At 49.6% G+C, this 13,821-nt stretch overlaps 1 protein-coding gene across 1 annotated transcript in view; it reads right to left on the bottom strand.

Annotated features, from left to right (window-relative positions):
• Positions 1 to 13,821, bottom strand: part of Nos1 (nitric oxide synthase 1) — a 111,130-nt gene that overhangs the window by 39,360 nt on the left and 57,949 nt on the right. The window contains exons 9-17 of the mRNA XM_032886874.1: positions 13,364 to 13,503; positions 10,968 to 11,142; positions 8,230 to 8,331; positions 5,961 to 6,155; positions 5,357 to 5,442; positions 3,354 to 3,498; positions 2,311 to 2,415; positions 1,778 to 1,836; positions 675 to 776 (exon numbers count right to left, since the gene is read on the bottom strand). Of these exons, the coding sequence (XP_032742765.1) occupies positions 675 to 776; positions 1,778 to 1,836; positions 2,311 to 2,415; positions 3,354 to 3,498; positions 5,357 to 5,442; positions 5,961 to 6,155; positions 8,230 to 8,331; positions 10,968 to 11,142; positions 13,364 to 13,503 (1,109 nt within the window). The remainder of the gene's footprint in view (positions 1 to 674; positions 777 to 1,777; positions 1,837 to 2,310; positions 2,416 to 3,353; positions 3,499 to 5,356; positions 5,443 to 5,960; positions 6,156 to 8,229; positions 8,332 to 10,967; positions 11,143 to 13,363; positions 13,504 to 13,821) is intronic.

Raw genomic sequence — 13,821 nt, forward strand, 5'->3', positions numbered from 1 at the left:
ATTCCCCCCTGGCCTCGGCACCAGCCTCCAGAGACTGGCATGGCAGAGATGTCTTCCCATTTGCTCAGTGAGAAAGACCAAGTCCACAGAGGTCAAGGGATTTGCTTAAGGTCGTTGAGTTAGTAGCACAGCCTAGGTTAGGTCTCTTTGAGACTCAAATGTAGCCAGGGATGTTCCAACACTGGGTGTGCATCATCTAATTTACAACATGCATGCATGCATGCACACACACATGCACTCATGCATGCACACACACACCAGCACACACACATGCACTCATGCATGCCCACACACCAGCACACACACATGCACACACACACCAGCACGCACACATGCACTCATGCATTCATACACACTAACACACACACGTGTGTGCATGCACACATACCAGCATGCATGCATACTCACCAGCACACACAACATGTATGTACTCATGCCTGCACACACACCAGCACACACAATCCACTCATGCATGCACACACACCAGCACACATACATGTACATGCATGCACACACACAAGCACACACATGCACTCATGCATGCACATACACTAGCACTCACACACGTACATGCATGCATACACACCAGCATGCCTACACGCGCGTGCACACACATGCGCGCACACACGCACACACACACACACACACACACACACATCATGGATGCTCTCTACCTGTGCTGGCTGTCACGGGCAGCAACCAGACTGTGGGCTTCAGAGTCAACATGGGAGAGGGAAGGCCCTTTACGGGGAAAGAAACGCAAGGGTTCCGGGTACCTAGAGCGGAGAACGGATGGCGCCCTATCTCTCCCTGAAGGAGGCAGGAGTGGGGGAGCTGCTATGAATGGAGAGGGGAAAGGTGGGGAGATTGAGGGATAAGATGCTCGAGGTGGTGGGGAGCCGGGAATGCCTAGGAGGTGCTCATGGCTCTGATCCCTGGCGACCCGGAAGCTGGGTTTGGTCCTGTGCTCTCAGGAGGAAACCCAGCCTCTAACTGCAGTCAGCTATGGCATTGCACGTACATCCTTAAGTCACAGGATTTGCTCTTTTGGAAGCAACCCTGTGTTGGGCTCCTTGAGGGGTGGTTCAGCATGTCCCTGCCCTGTGTTCAACACCCCGCAGAAGGTTCTGGAGGTTTCCAAAGATGGTCTGGACCACAGATATTTCTGCCTTGTAAAATGCTTTGAGAGGGAAATCGGTTTTCTCCTTCTGTCCTATGGGTCCTGGGGATCGGACTTAGCTACCAAGGTCAGAGACAAGCAATCCCCTGTCTACTCAGCCATCTTGCCAGCTCTTTAAAATGCCTTTAGAACAGGAGTTGACCCCTTCAAGAGTATGAAATGCAGGTATCTTATTTTTACCCTTTGAACTTGACCTTAGCTGCACAATCACAGTGAGCGTCAGACGGGGCGGTTCTAAGGACAGAGTAGCTCCCACTGAAGTCCAGTGTGGGTTTCAAAGGCAGAGGAGGGACTAAGCTCTCCAAAGACTCTCCCACCTTTATTTTTTTTTTCTGGTTAGGTTCTCAGCACTCAAAGGGTCCAGGTAAATAGTACAATCTTGGCTTGATAACTAAGGAATTGGAGGCACAGAGGAGAGGCACGATTGAGTCAGAGACCAGAACATTAGCCATGGTAGAGCCCGGGCTGCCAGCTAAAAATCTATTTCCAAAGACTGTTCACCACGTCCCGGTCTTCCCACAAGTCCTAGGTGTCAAGACACACTGGTCAAGGGTTCCCAAGGGCATCCTATGACATCAGGCATGGATGTTCACTTACTTTCTCTCCTCCTGCACAGAGTTGGGGTGCCTCATCTCCATTAAAGCACAGCCGAATTTCTAGAAGTCAAAACAATGTGAAGAGCATGTTAGAAGGTAGGCATGAAGTCTGGGGCCGTAGCTGGTAAAAGAGGAGCCCGGTGCCTGATGGATAGATGTCAGGGGTTGAGGTGGGCAGCAATGCCCCAGCTGCAGGTTCAACCCAAGTGTGTGGGGCTGGGGTAGCCATTTGAAGCACAGGTGTGAACTCGCCAGCCCAGTGCACAGTGCACAGCGTGGTCTTCAATGTATGAAAGTAGTGCTCTGCGTCCAGAATCCGGGTGCCTTAAAACACACAGCCCACCGAGGTGACCGTTTATCCAAGGGACACTGATAGAAAAAACTTAGTATCATGCCATTCACCCAAGTTGGATCAAATCAAAGTCTTGGTTTTGGGGATCGGGGAGGGCTCACTTCTGAGTGGGGAGGGGTCCCAGCCTGGCTATTTTCTTTGGGGGGATGGGACCCCACGTTAGGACAGGGGCATCCACTCACCTCCCCGTTCTCAGGGGGGTCTCCATTGCCAAAGGTGCTGGTGACCACCAAGACCAGTGCTTCGTGCTCCAGGTGCACGATGTCATACTCCTCCATGGACATTGCCTGGGCAGGGACACAGGGGAGGGAAGAAGAGGTGAGCCGTGATGGGGAGAGAGAAAGTGACAGGAGATGAGGGTGTGGGGAGGAAGAAGGGAGCAGTTTGGATCTGCCTCCTTGCACGGGGCCCAATGGTCTAGATGCTTACTATTTTGTGGGCTCACGCAGGTAACACTAACACCTTTCGCTGACATGATTATCTTGCTATGGCCACTGTGCCCTGAAGGGCTATGGGAATCCTGGGTCCTGGTCCAATGAAATGGTTGCAAGGAGACTAGATCTTACCTCCCAGGTGCTAGGACTACAGGCAGGCCACCACACACCTGCCATTTACATTTGGGAGCCGGCCATTCAAACTCCAAATCTCATGCTTGGATGGCGCGTGTTTTACTGGCTGAGACAGGTGCCCAATCCCCAGGTCACATGATCAGGTTTCATGATAGTGGAGCCCTGACCATGGTTAGCCAAACTTGTCCTGGCAGTACCTGACCAGACTTGTCCAGTCTTCTCTAACCCTGCCTCCAGGGTCCCAAAGGACCTGAGCCCTTCGAGGCTGAGGTGCCCACCGTGGGGCGAGACTGTTATCCATGTCTTGGCATTACTTATATATTTCTCAAAATATGCTTTAAGGAACCCCAGGCTCCTTAGGTGCTCCAGGAGAACAAGGGATCTGTGGTCAGATATGTCTGGGAAATACATCATTTCCCATGTTATAATGGGCATTCGTGGATGAAGGTCGATAGTTAACAGCTCTGAAAAGTCCTGCGCTCAAATGACCCACGGAGCTAGGTCTCTCACACTGACCCCCCCAGGGCAATGGACTCTCATTCATCCACTAACATTTTGCTCTGGGGTAGGGGTTTCACATGGTCTGGTCTCTTGTAGGAAAATATTTGTGTATTTATTTCCCATGAGGGTCTAGGGAGCTGGTCCTACTTGCCCACCTTGGCATCGAAGGCGTGCTTGAAGATCTCACACAGGGTCTTGGCATAGGCTTGTGATTTGCCTGTCTCCGTGGCGTAGAGAATGGTCGCCTTGACCCTCTTGGCCATGGCCTGCCCCATCAGCTTGGCTGAGAACTTGACGGCCCTGCAAAGGAGCAGGTGGAGAGAAGAATGGGGGACGGAAGGAGGGACATGAGATGCTAAGACTTAGGGACCCCCTAGAGGCATGCCACACCCCAGAGCTCAGAGACCTATTGACTTCTACATTAGTTCCTCAATGCAACAGGTTCTCAGGTCCAAGGTTGGCAACCTGGATGTCGTTGAGTGGCTGTATCTAGTCCCGAGAACCTTAAAATGTCACCAATAATGCCCAGGCCCTGAATTAGACGGTCTTTAGAGATTTTTTTTGAGAAAAGAATTTATGTCACGTATGTATTTCTTGCGTGTGCATGAATAGCCATGTGATTCTGCCTTAGCCCAGGCATGGAGGTCAAAGGTCAGCCTTCCCAAATTGGTCCTCTCCTTCCGTCAGGTGGATCTTGGGATTTAGACTCAGGTCCTCAGGCTTGGCAACAGTGCCCTCTGAGTCATTTCACTGGTTGGACTTCTGTGGGTTTTAACAGCCACAAAGGGAGATCCTGATTGCTTTGTTTACCAATATGCATCCAGCCCAGGTTCTGCATGGGACTTGGTTACCTAGTGGGTACCTAGATAGATATCATGTATCTCTCAAAAGAAATTGTGAATTTTTAAAGATGCTGTACCTAAACTGGGAGGAGTTGGACACTAAGTTGGGAAAACTTTAAGCTAGGGCTGCACTGTTGTGGAGATGGACATGGGATAGAGAGGGACAAGAAAAAGGGAGGGGCAAGGAGAGGGAGGGACAGGAATGTCTGCCCACCACAGATTTAACTGTACCTGAACTTCCATTCCTCCCCTTACTAGAAATCTAGAAAACAAATTACTAGATATTTCCCACCTGGGGCTTTTTGGAGGTTAAGTTCGTCATTTTATACAATTAGGGATGCCACCCACACTGTAGGAAGGCTTTGAGCTCAGGGGGAGGGAGAGAGAGGAGCGAAAGGTGTCTGGAAGGCTCCCCTGGAAGGCAGGCACCCAGAGAGCATGTGTAATTAACTCACAGGGTCTCCCCCCTGAACTTAGTAACATTGTTTCTTCCGTGTTTCTTTCAACTGCCTTTCTCTTCCCCAGTCTGCAGGATGAAACTGTAGCCAAATTTGACTGTTTAGGGTACTCTGGTAGGGAAAGGAGGCTACTGGTGAGCTCTTACTGGCAGGAAGTTGCAGAGATGGAGGGAAGTAGGGATGGAGGGAGAGAGAACAGGAACATCTACTAGGTCCAAGTTCAAGAGGCCAGGTATTGTAGGGTGGGCGGGAGTCTTGCCTCTGGGGTCCCTAGTATAGTTGGTACCTGCTGTATACCTGGATGCCACACATGAAGGTTTTAGAATCTGGGGGCAGAAGACAAGCTAGCTTAGATTGTGTCAATGTCTTCTGAAAAACAAAGGTTCCTACTAAGTGGATGGGTGGGGTTTCATTTCTCGGGACAAAAGATTGGTGACCCCACTAAGTCATCCTTGTGGCATACATCACATATGCCAGCTTGACTCTCGATTCAAAGTGATTCCTCAGGGGCACTGGTCCATAGCTTCTTGATCTTCCATTTGACTCAGTAAAACTTTACTACTACTACTACTACTACTACTACTACTACTACTACTACTACTACTACTACTACTACTATTACTACTACTACTATTATAGAAGACAGGGTCTTGTTATGTAGTTCAACCTGGTCTTCTTTAATTCAGTGTGTGTGTGTGTGTGTGTGTGTGTGTGTGTGTGTCTGTGCCTGTGTGCTGGTGGCGTGGGATGGATGAACCCCATCACCGAGTTGGCACAGGGTACAGCACCTGCCCAGCTCCAGGCACTCCCAGCTTATGCATAAATAGATCCCTCCATCCCTCAGAGCAGGGCACTTACTCTGCCAATTTCTTGAAGCCGATGGCTCGCCGCTTTGTGGGGGTCCCATTGGTGCCCTTCCACACGTGGGTGTTCCATGGATCAGGCTGGGAAGAGAAGTGAAGATACCAGTCAAAGCCCTGGGGAAATCCAGTCCCATCGGGAGATACCCAGGGTTCCCTGGGGCTGGGGCTGGGGCTGCCCAACCTTCAGTCCCACAAGGTAGGGATTGAGTCAGGGACGGCCACACGTGTCCCTGTACAAGGTAATGGGCACACCTCCCTGCAGTGTCTCACCAGCCCTTCCCACTCAGCCCCATTCCCCTCAGACTCTGTGTTTGAAATAGGGTCTGGATGCATAGCCCAGGCTGGCTGCAAATTCATCATCTTTCTCTCTCAACCATCCTGACTTCTGGAATTCCAGGTGTATGTCAAACTCTTCCTGGATCTATACTTCCTCTCCCTGAATACCTACTTCCTGTCTTTATAAATGTCTTAGGCTACTGGGCACACCAAGGTCCACTGCACTGACCTGTTTGAAGATGACCCTTGGGAGTTGGGAAAACTTGGCCCATGCATGGTGGGTCTCAGAGGAGAGGGGAGACTGGGGCAGGGTGGGGCAGGACCTGGTATTCAAAGGACGGGGTGAGTCTATAGTTGAGCATCTCCTGGTGGAAGACAGGGGTGATGCTGCCTGACATGGGAGGCACAATCCACACCCAGTCGGCGGGGCAGCCCCCTCTGCAGCGGTACTCATTCTCCATGTGCTTGATGAAGGACTCCGTGGCAGAGTGGTGGTCAACGATGGTCACCTTGTCACTCTGCAGGAGGAGAGTGGGCACAGAGTTAGGAAGGAAGAGAAGGTAGGATGCTTGGGTACCTTCCCTACAGAGTCTGCCAAAGGACAGCCTTGGATGAGTCTAAGCTCTTTAAATCTAATTGCACAGGAGAAAGGTTCTGCTTGGTGCTAGTCTATCTCCAAGACCTTCCTTACCCGCCTTTAGCCGGGGGTGGAGCCTCAGGTGGGGGCTAGACTCTCAGGGTTTTGGTTTTTCTTATGTCTGTGTACTTATCTCCTGCTCTATTAACCTTGTATAACTATTTATAGTGGTGAATTAGAACCCTCTCAGCGTAGACAGTTTTGAGAGTGAGTTTGAGCCTATTAGAGATCAAATGAGTAAGGCACTGTGGCCATTTAAAGATGCTTGGTCCTGAGACGGGCACTATTTGGAGGTGTGGCCTTGTTGGGAGTGGGTGTGACTTTGTTGGAGTGGGTGTGACTTTGTTGGAGTGGGTGTGGCTTTGTTGGAGTGGGTGTGGCTTTGTTGGAGTAGGTGTATCACTGTAAGCATGGGTTTTAAGACCCTCATCCTAGCTCCCTGGAAGCTAGTATTTTCCTGGCTGTCTTCAGATGAAGATGTAGAACTCTCAGGTCCTCCTGCACCATGCCTGCCTGGATGCTGCCATGCTCCCATCTTGATGATAATGGACTGAAATTCCGAACCTGTAAGCCAGCACCAATGAAATGTTATTCTAAGAGCTGCCATGGTCACAGTGTGTTTGATCATAGCAGTAAAACGCTGAGAGAGGCAGTGTGGCGGTGGGCAGAGTCTAGCACAGGCTGGAGCTGGTGGGCATGGATTCACACTGTCAGAGACACTGTGCTAACTCCTTCTCTTCCCTTCCTTCACCTCTCCTATGTCCTGAGTGTATCCATCAGGGGCCAAGTTCTGATCATTGCTACAGCTCCTTAACTCTCCATGGGAGGTTGCCTCTTGCCCTGCCACCTGCACAGACCTCTGCACCCTGATTTTCTGTGAGGTGCCTGCCCTATTCATGTACACCCACCGTCCGAATGAACACACATTATCTTCTACCAGAGCAAGGTTAATGTCGAGTCTCAGAAGCGGCTGCTGGATACCAGTTAGTATCTTTCCACTTGGCATAACGACAGCTCCCACCTTGTGCTCAAAAGCTGCGTGGTCTGAGTGGTCTATTTTCCGCCCATCTTACTATAACTCCTGATGTGGGGGAGGGGCAGGGATCTATGTGTCTGAGGGTAAAGATGGGTGTCGAACCTGTGATGGGTAAGTCTGAGTCTCTAAGAGATGGGAAAACATGGAGAACCCCGTCACCCAACTGCAGAATCTTAAATAACAAGTTCAGACCTTCCTCTCACTTCTTTTCATCGAATGTCTACCCTGCCCAGGCCAAGACGGGGCAGGCATGTGGACAAGAACTAAGTCACGTGACTTATGGGGACCCCTGAAGCTGATCATGTTTTGGTGCATGTACTTATATGATGTGAATGGGGAGGTCGGAGGGCAACTTTGGGTGTCATCCCTCAGATGCCTGTTTGAGATAGAGTATCTCATAAGCCTGGAACCTCACCAAGGTGGGCAAGGCTGGATAGCCAGAGAGGATCCGGGAACTTCAGCCTCCTATCTCACTGGGGTTACAAGCATTCATCCTTCCCCTCGACCTGGCTCTCTGCATGGGCTCTGGGAATTCAACGTAGGACCCCATGCTTGTGAAGCCAGCCCTTCACTGACTGAGCCATCCCTCCAGCCCCCGAAGGTGAGCCTTGCTAGGCAGAACCCTTGGTCCTCTGCTCAGAGTCTCTAGAGCGGAAGTTCTAACCTTCCTGATACTGTGACCCTTTAATCCAGTTCCTCTTGTTGTGGTGACCTGCTACCTGTAAAATTATTTCCACTGCTACTTCATAGCGGTAATTTTGCTACTGTTATGAGTCATGATATAAATCTCTGTTTTCTGATGGCCTTAGGCCACCCCTGTGACAGGGTCCTTTGACCCACAGGCTAAGAACTGCCGTTCTAGAAGGTTCTTCCCCCCCCCGCCCCTTTCCTTTGAGGCTTGAGCTGAGCCCAAGGGTACCTGGAAGCTATATAGAACAGCAATGTTGATCTCCACCAGTGCTTGGTCCTTCCAGAGGGACGAGGTCTTCCTCATGTCCAAATCCATCTTCTTGGCTACTTCCTGGATGGGCAAAGAAGGCATCGAATCATGGGCTGGCTAACTCAGGATTTCAGACCAAAGACTGCAAGCGGCGTTTTGCGTTCCTAATTATCAGTTAGCCACTCATGGGCTGACCGACTCGCTCACTGGTTCCATAGATTTGCTATTGACAACCCAGTTGGTAACTGAAGAGATATGGCTGGCCCCTAAGCCACTAAACTCACGTGTCAATCAGTGTGGGAGAATGTGTGTGCTCATGCAGACCTTTGAGGCCTGGAGACCCAGGAGGTAGCCGCTTTCTAAGCCAACGGCATTCGAGCAAAAATAACTCGAAAGAAATATGTCCTGGCATTAGTAGTTGACATCACAGAAATGAGTACCCAGGTCGCAGGGACAGAGGCCCGGAGGCAAACTCCTTAATTAAAGCTGTGCTTTTCCTCCCCTTTCCCTCCCTTTGTCAAGGCTGGTCACTGGTGGGAACCCAGGTCTCATTACTAAGCTCAGATGCTACCATTGCTCAATTTGGGTAAATTGCTCCTCAGCCTGGCCGGCTGACATCGCTTCTAGCTGCTGGGGTGAATTGAAGGGCTGGGGTGACAAGAGTCTCTCATTTAAGCCATGAGGCGACTCAGGGAGCAGAGAGGAGACTTATTAATTCACTGTCCGAGGTGAAGGCTTTCAGAGTCAGGGACACCTCCACAGGAAGGGAATGGTTCCTGCTTTATGTAAATCTGTCTGATGCCCTGGTAAATTTCTGGATTGGGGAAGGGTCATATAGCCGGGCACTATGCAGCATTACATTGGCTAAAAGAATAAGAAAAACTGTTGGGGAAAATGCCCTTTTGACTTGAAGAAAAACCGAAAGAAACAAAATTGAGAAACGAAACTCCCAGATGTCAGTTGAATTAGGATACTGCCTTGAACTGGAAAAACAGCCTAATGTGTTTTATTTCTTTCTTGCCGGAGGCTTGTATATACTGGTGTCCAACTGCTGGGGAGCCTGAGAATTTTGATACCCAGACCACACCCCAGACTGATAGGGAAAAGAATCCTATGGGCTGGGGCACTGCCACCATGAAATTCTCTAGGTCATCCCAGCAAGGTTGGTGACCCTTGACACTAGTGAATATTGCTTTATTTTTTTTTCATGTTTTTTAAAACAGTGTGTCATGTAGCCCAGGCTGACCTGGAACTCTCCAGGCAGCAGAGGACAACCCTGACTTCTGAATCTTCCTAATTCTACCTTCCAAGTACAAGATGGGGGATGGGCTTGGGAGGGATCGGTCATTCGTGTTACATGAATGCCAAAGCTTTTACCGTGATTCACAGAATATATGCCCCAAGTTCACAGGGTGGGGAAATCAAGGAAGCACAGTGGAAAAAAAAATGGAACAAAGAAAGAGGAACAAAAAAAAACAAGAACCAATTTAACATTGTTACCGCCTAGGTGTACCACCCACATGTACGGTCCAGGGCAAACAGAAAGATCTGGGCGTTCCTCTGTTAGGAACAAAAGGCTTCCACATGCATCAGCAAAGGTTCAGCAGGGGTCAAACAAAGTAGGGCTGGGGAGATAGGTCCATGGTAGTGAGCTTGCCTTGTGGGCTTGGGGACCTCAAGTTCAACCCCAGTATCATAGAAACGAACAGGAAAATGAAAGGAAACCAAACAAATGCAATACGCCCAGAGCCCCAAGTCACACACACACACACACACACACACACACACACACACACACACACACACACACCCCGGATGGCTTCTGCAGCCTGCTCTCCACTCCCAGCACTCCTCAACGGTAGGATTGGACTGCCTCCATAAAGTATGCATCTGTACAAAGCCTGCGAAGCCATGTCTCCTGTCACCATTGCTTAAACTGTAGAGTGACAGCCATTTGTACTGCATCTGGAATCATAAAGTCGGCTGCAGAGGGTTCCGATAACACCACAAACTGCGTGTAAACACCACAGAGTTTTATGTATGGGACACGGGTATCTGAGGTGTGAGAGTGTGTGTGTGTGCGCGCACGCACATGTTTCTGTATATGTATTGGTGTTTCCATTCACATATGTGTGTGTGTGTGTGTGTGTGTGTGTGTGTGTGCACATACATGTATATTCATGCAGACATTAGCCTCTGGTGTCTATTGTTCTTCAGGGGCCAGCTACCTTGTTTACCGAAGCAGGCTCTTACACCAGCCTGGAACTTTCCAAGTAGGCTAGGCTTCCTGCCAGCGAGCCCCAGAGACCCACCCATCTCCACCCTCCTTGTCCTGAGATTAGGTGCAACCGCTACCATGTCCGACTTATAAAATGGAGGACTAAACACAGGTTCTCATGCCCTGGGTGGGAAGCATTTAACCTGCTGGGTCATCTCTCTGCCCATCTGCAGATTTTCATATCTGAAGGGGTCCAGAGAATCCTCAGTGAATGTCAGGGGAAGGCTCACGTGCGAGGTTCTCTCACACAGCGTTCTCTCTGGTGGTGGCTGTGCTATTTGCTACCCCGACCTTCCCAGGAAAGAAAACACCTGCTTCTGGCATTTCTAGAAGATATACCAGGACTGCAGATCTGTCCTGACACATCCAACCTTCCAACCCCCAAACTGCAGAGCAGTGTCCTCTGTTCCCGCATTTGGGGACCATCGAGGGACTTCACCTCCAGGATGTTGTATCGAGAGTTGTCACAGTAGTCACGGACGCCGATCTCTGTGCCCATGTACCAGCCGCTGAAGGGACAGGCGCTGAACTCCAGGCCCCCGATCTCCAGCAGCATGTTGGACACAGCGGGGAGGCCATACCATTTGAGCCCCAGGTCCTTAAACCAGTCGAACCTGCAGAGAGTAACATGGCCCTGCTCAGCATGCGGCTGGTACCTCCTGAGCAGCACCCTCAGGCTGAGGATGCTCCAGGCCCAGCACCCATGGGGACCGCGCACACACCCTGATACTGACAGTTCCTTCCCCCATTATCTCCTCTTTTCTGCACCTTCATCTTTAAATCTATGCTTGTTTCTCTCGCTCTGGGAGACCTTCCCAGTGTCCAGTTGGGTTCAGGCAACCTCATATTTCCCCTTTGCTGTGCTTTCTCGGAACTGACTATTTTAGGAGTCATTGGTCTATGGTCTTCTCTTCTTTGACACAAAGCACAGAGGCAGGGACAGAGTGGGCCCTGAAGCTAGGGCAATGATGCATGGATTGAAGACCACAACGCAGTCTGAACAGGCCTAGAGGTGGACAGGAGTAAGCCAAGTGCTCCCGGGGATCTGGTTGTGTTCCAACACATCAGACGCCTTGGACAGGTGTTCTCTGTTCAGGGAAGACTCAGGTAGGGCAGGTGGGGTACCAGTCCCGGGTGAAACCTTCTGGGGGTCCCCAGATGGAGCCAGCAAGATCAGCACTGTTATTTGTGTATGAGGTATTTGAAACGAATCCACACTTTAAAAAAAGTAAACATTAAAAAACAACCCTCTTTAAATAGACAGGCTCCCTCTCCTGTGACTTCCCTAACTCGCCAGACCCTCGTGTCAGGTCTGGGCTGATCCTGTGTTTATTTAAGAAGTTGAGATGTGGTTCATCACAGATTAAAAATAATTAACTGGATTTTTAAGATCTATTTTGCATATGACTTAAGTTTCTTAGCAACCTCCCTCAGGTTTGGCCCCAGTCTAGCACCTCAAGGTAGTGTTCATTCATTTTACAGTTACATTTGTGTGTGTGTGTGTGTGTGTGTGTGTGTAATACATTTGTGTGTGTAATTAAGTGTGTGTGTAATACATTTGTGTGTGTGCATGTGTGTATGTGCGTGTGTGATACATTTGTGTATGTGCATGCATATGTGTGCGTGGGTATGTGTATGTGATACATTTGTGTAATTAAGTGTGTGTAATACATTTGTTTGTGTGTGTGCATGTGTAATACATTTGTGTGTGTAATTAAGTGTGTTTATAATACATTTGTGTGTGTGTAATACATTTGTGTGTGTAATTGTGTGTGTAAGCATGTATGCATATGTATGTAATACATTTGTTTGTGTGTGTGTGCATGTGTGTAATACATTTGTGTGTGTAATTAAGTAAGTGTGTAATACATTTGTTTGTGTGTGTGCATGTGTGCGTGTGTGTATGTGTGTGTGATACATTTGTGTGTGTGCGTGCGTGTGTATGTGTGCATAATACATTTGTGTGTGTAATTAAGTGTGTGTAATACATTTGTTTGTGTGTGTGCATGTATGTGTAATACATTTGTGTGTGTAATTAAGTGTACGTGTAATACATTTGTTTGTGTGTGTGCACGTGTAATACATGTGTGTGTAATACATTTGTTTGTGTGTGTGTAATACATTTGTGTGTGTAATTAAGTGTGTGTGTAATACATGTGTGTGTAATACATTTGTTTGTGTGTGTGTAATACATTTGTGTGTGTAATACATGTGTGTGTAATACATGTGTGTGTAATACATTTGTTTGTGTGTGTGTAATACATTTGTGTGTGTAATTAAGTGTGTGTAATACATTTGTTTGTGTGTGTGTGTGTGTTTGTGTGTGTACAAGAGGACACTTTATAGGAGTCAGTGCTGTCCTTTCACTGTGTGGGCCCTGGGATTGAACTCATGAAGTCAGGCTTGGCAGCAAGCTCCTTTTCCCAGCTGGGCTACCTCACTAGCCCAGTGTGTTTTTCACTCTGGAAGTGCACATGCTTCTCTGACCTTGGTCTTCTAGCTACTTCTGGGTTCCAGATTCTGTCTGAACTTGGTTCACCCAGGGTCAGTCCTTGTATGCAGCTTCCTCTAGGAGATCTCTGTGTCCACAGCAAGACAGTAGGTATGTTTAATCTTGTGACCCCAAGGGCTGGGCAAAGGGCAGGCCATGGAGTTGCTTAGAAATAGAGGCTTTGGATGGTCCAGAGGGACCCTCGCATCCCAGCATGACAGATAGGATGGGACCTAGGGCCCTCTTGCTATCTGTTGGAGCTACAGAGATCCTGGAGTGGGGGACATAAGATGGACAGAGGAGGTGAGGGGGGAAACCCCCTCCCCAAGGGCACTCCCTCTTACTTGGGGTGCCTGATGGGCACTTCCAGCACCAGCTCTGGGGGGATCTGGAAGAGCTCAGGGTCGTTGCCATTGGCCTGAAGCAGGAGAGGCAGCACGTCGAAGCGGCCTCTTGGGGCTTTCCAGCCCTGCTGTATACAGATCTACAAACAGAAACCTCTAGTCACAGCTCTGTCCCTCCAAACACAGCGCACATCGGATATGGGGGTGGGGGAGGGAGAGTGGGGGAGGGGGAGGCAGGGGAGATCTTCATGCAAGCCCTCTGAGGCCTCTGTCATGAGCTCTGTCTGACCTCACCACAGAACCAGGGCAACTTCTCCAGAGGACATAGGTCAGCCTGATCCAGAAAGGGTTTCCTTTGCCCACTGAGCACAGGGACGGGATGAGGGCTGAGTCCGACTGACTGTGGCTTCCCCCACGGGCTAGCTTTTATGTGTGGTGTTAAGTGTCACCAGATACAA

The sequence above is a fragment of the Rattus rattus genome, chromosome 16 (assembly GCF_011064425.1).
Source record: "Rattus rattus isolate New Zealand chromosome 16, Rrattus_CSIRO_v1, whole genome shotgun sequence".
Classification (NCBI taxonomy): domain Eukaryota; kingdom Metazoa; phylum Chordata; class Mammalia; order Rodentia; family Muridae; genus Rattus; species Rattus rattus.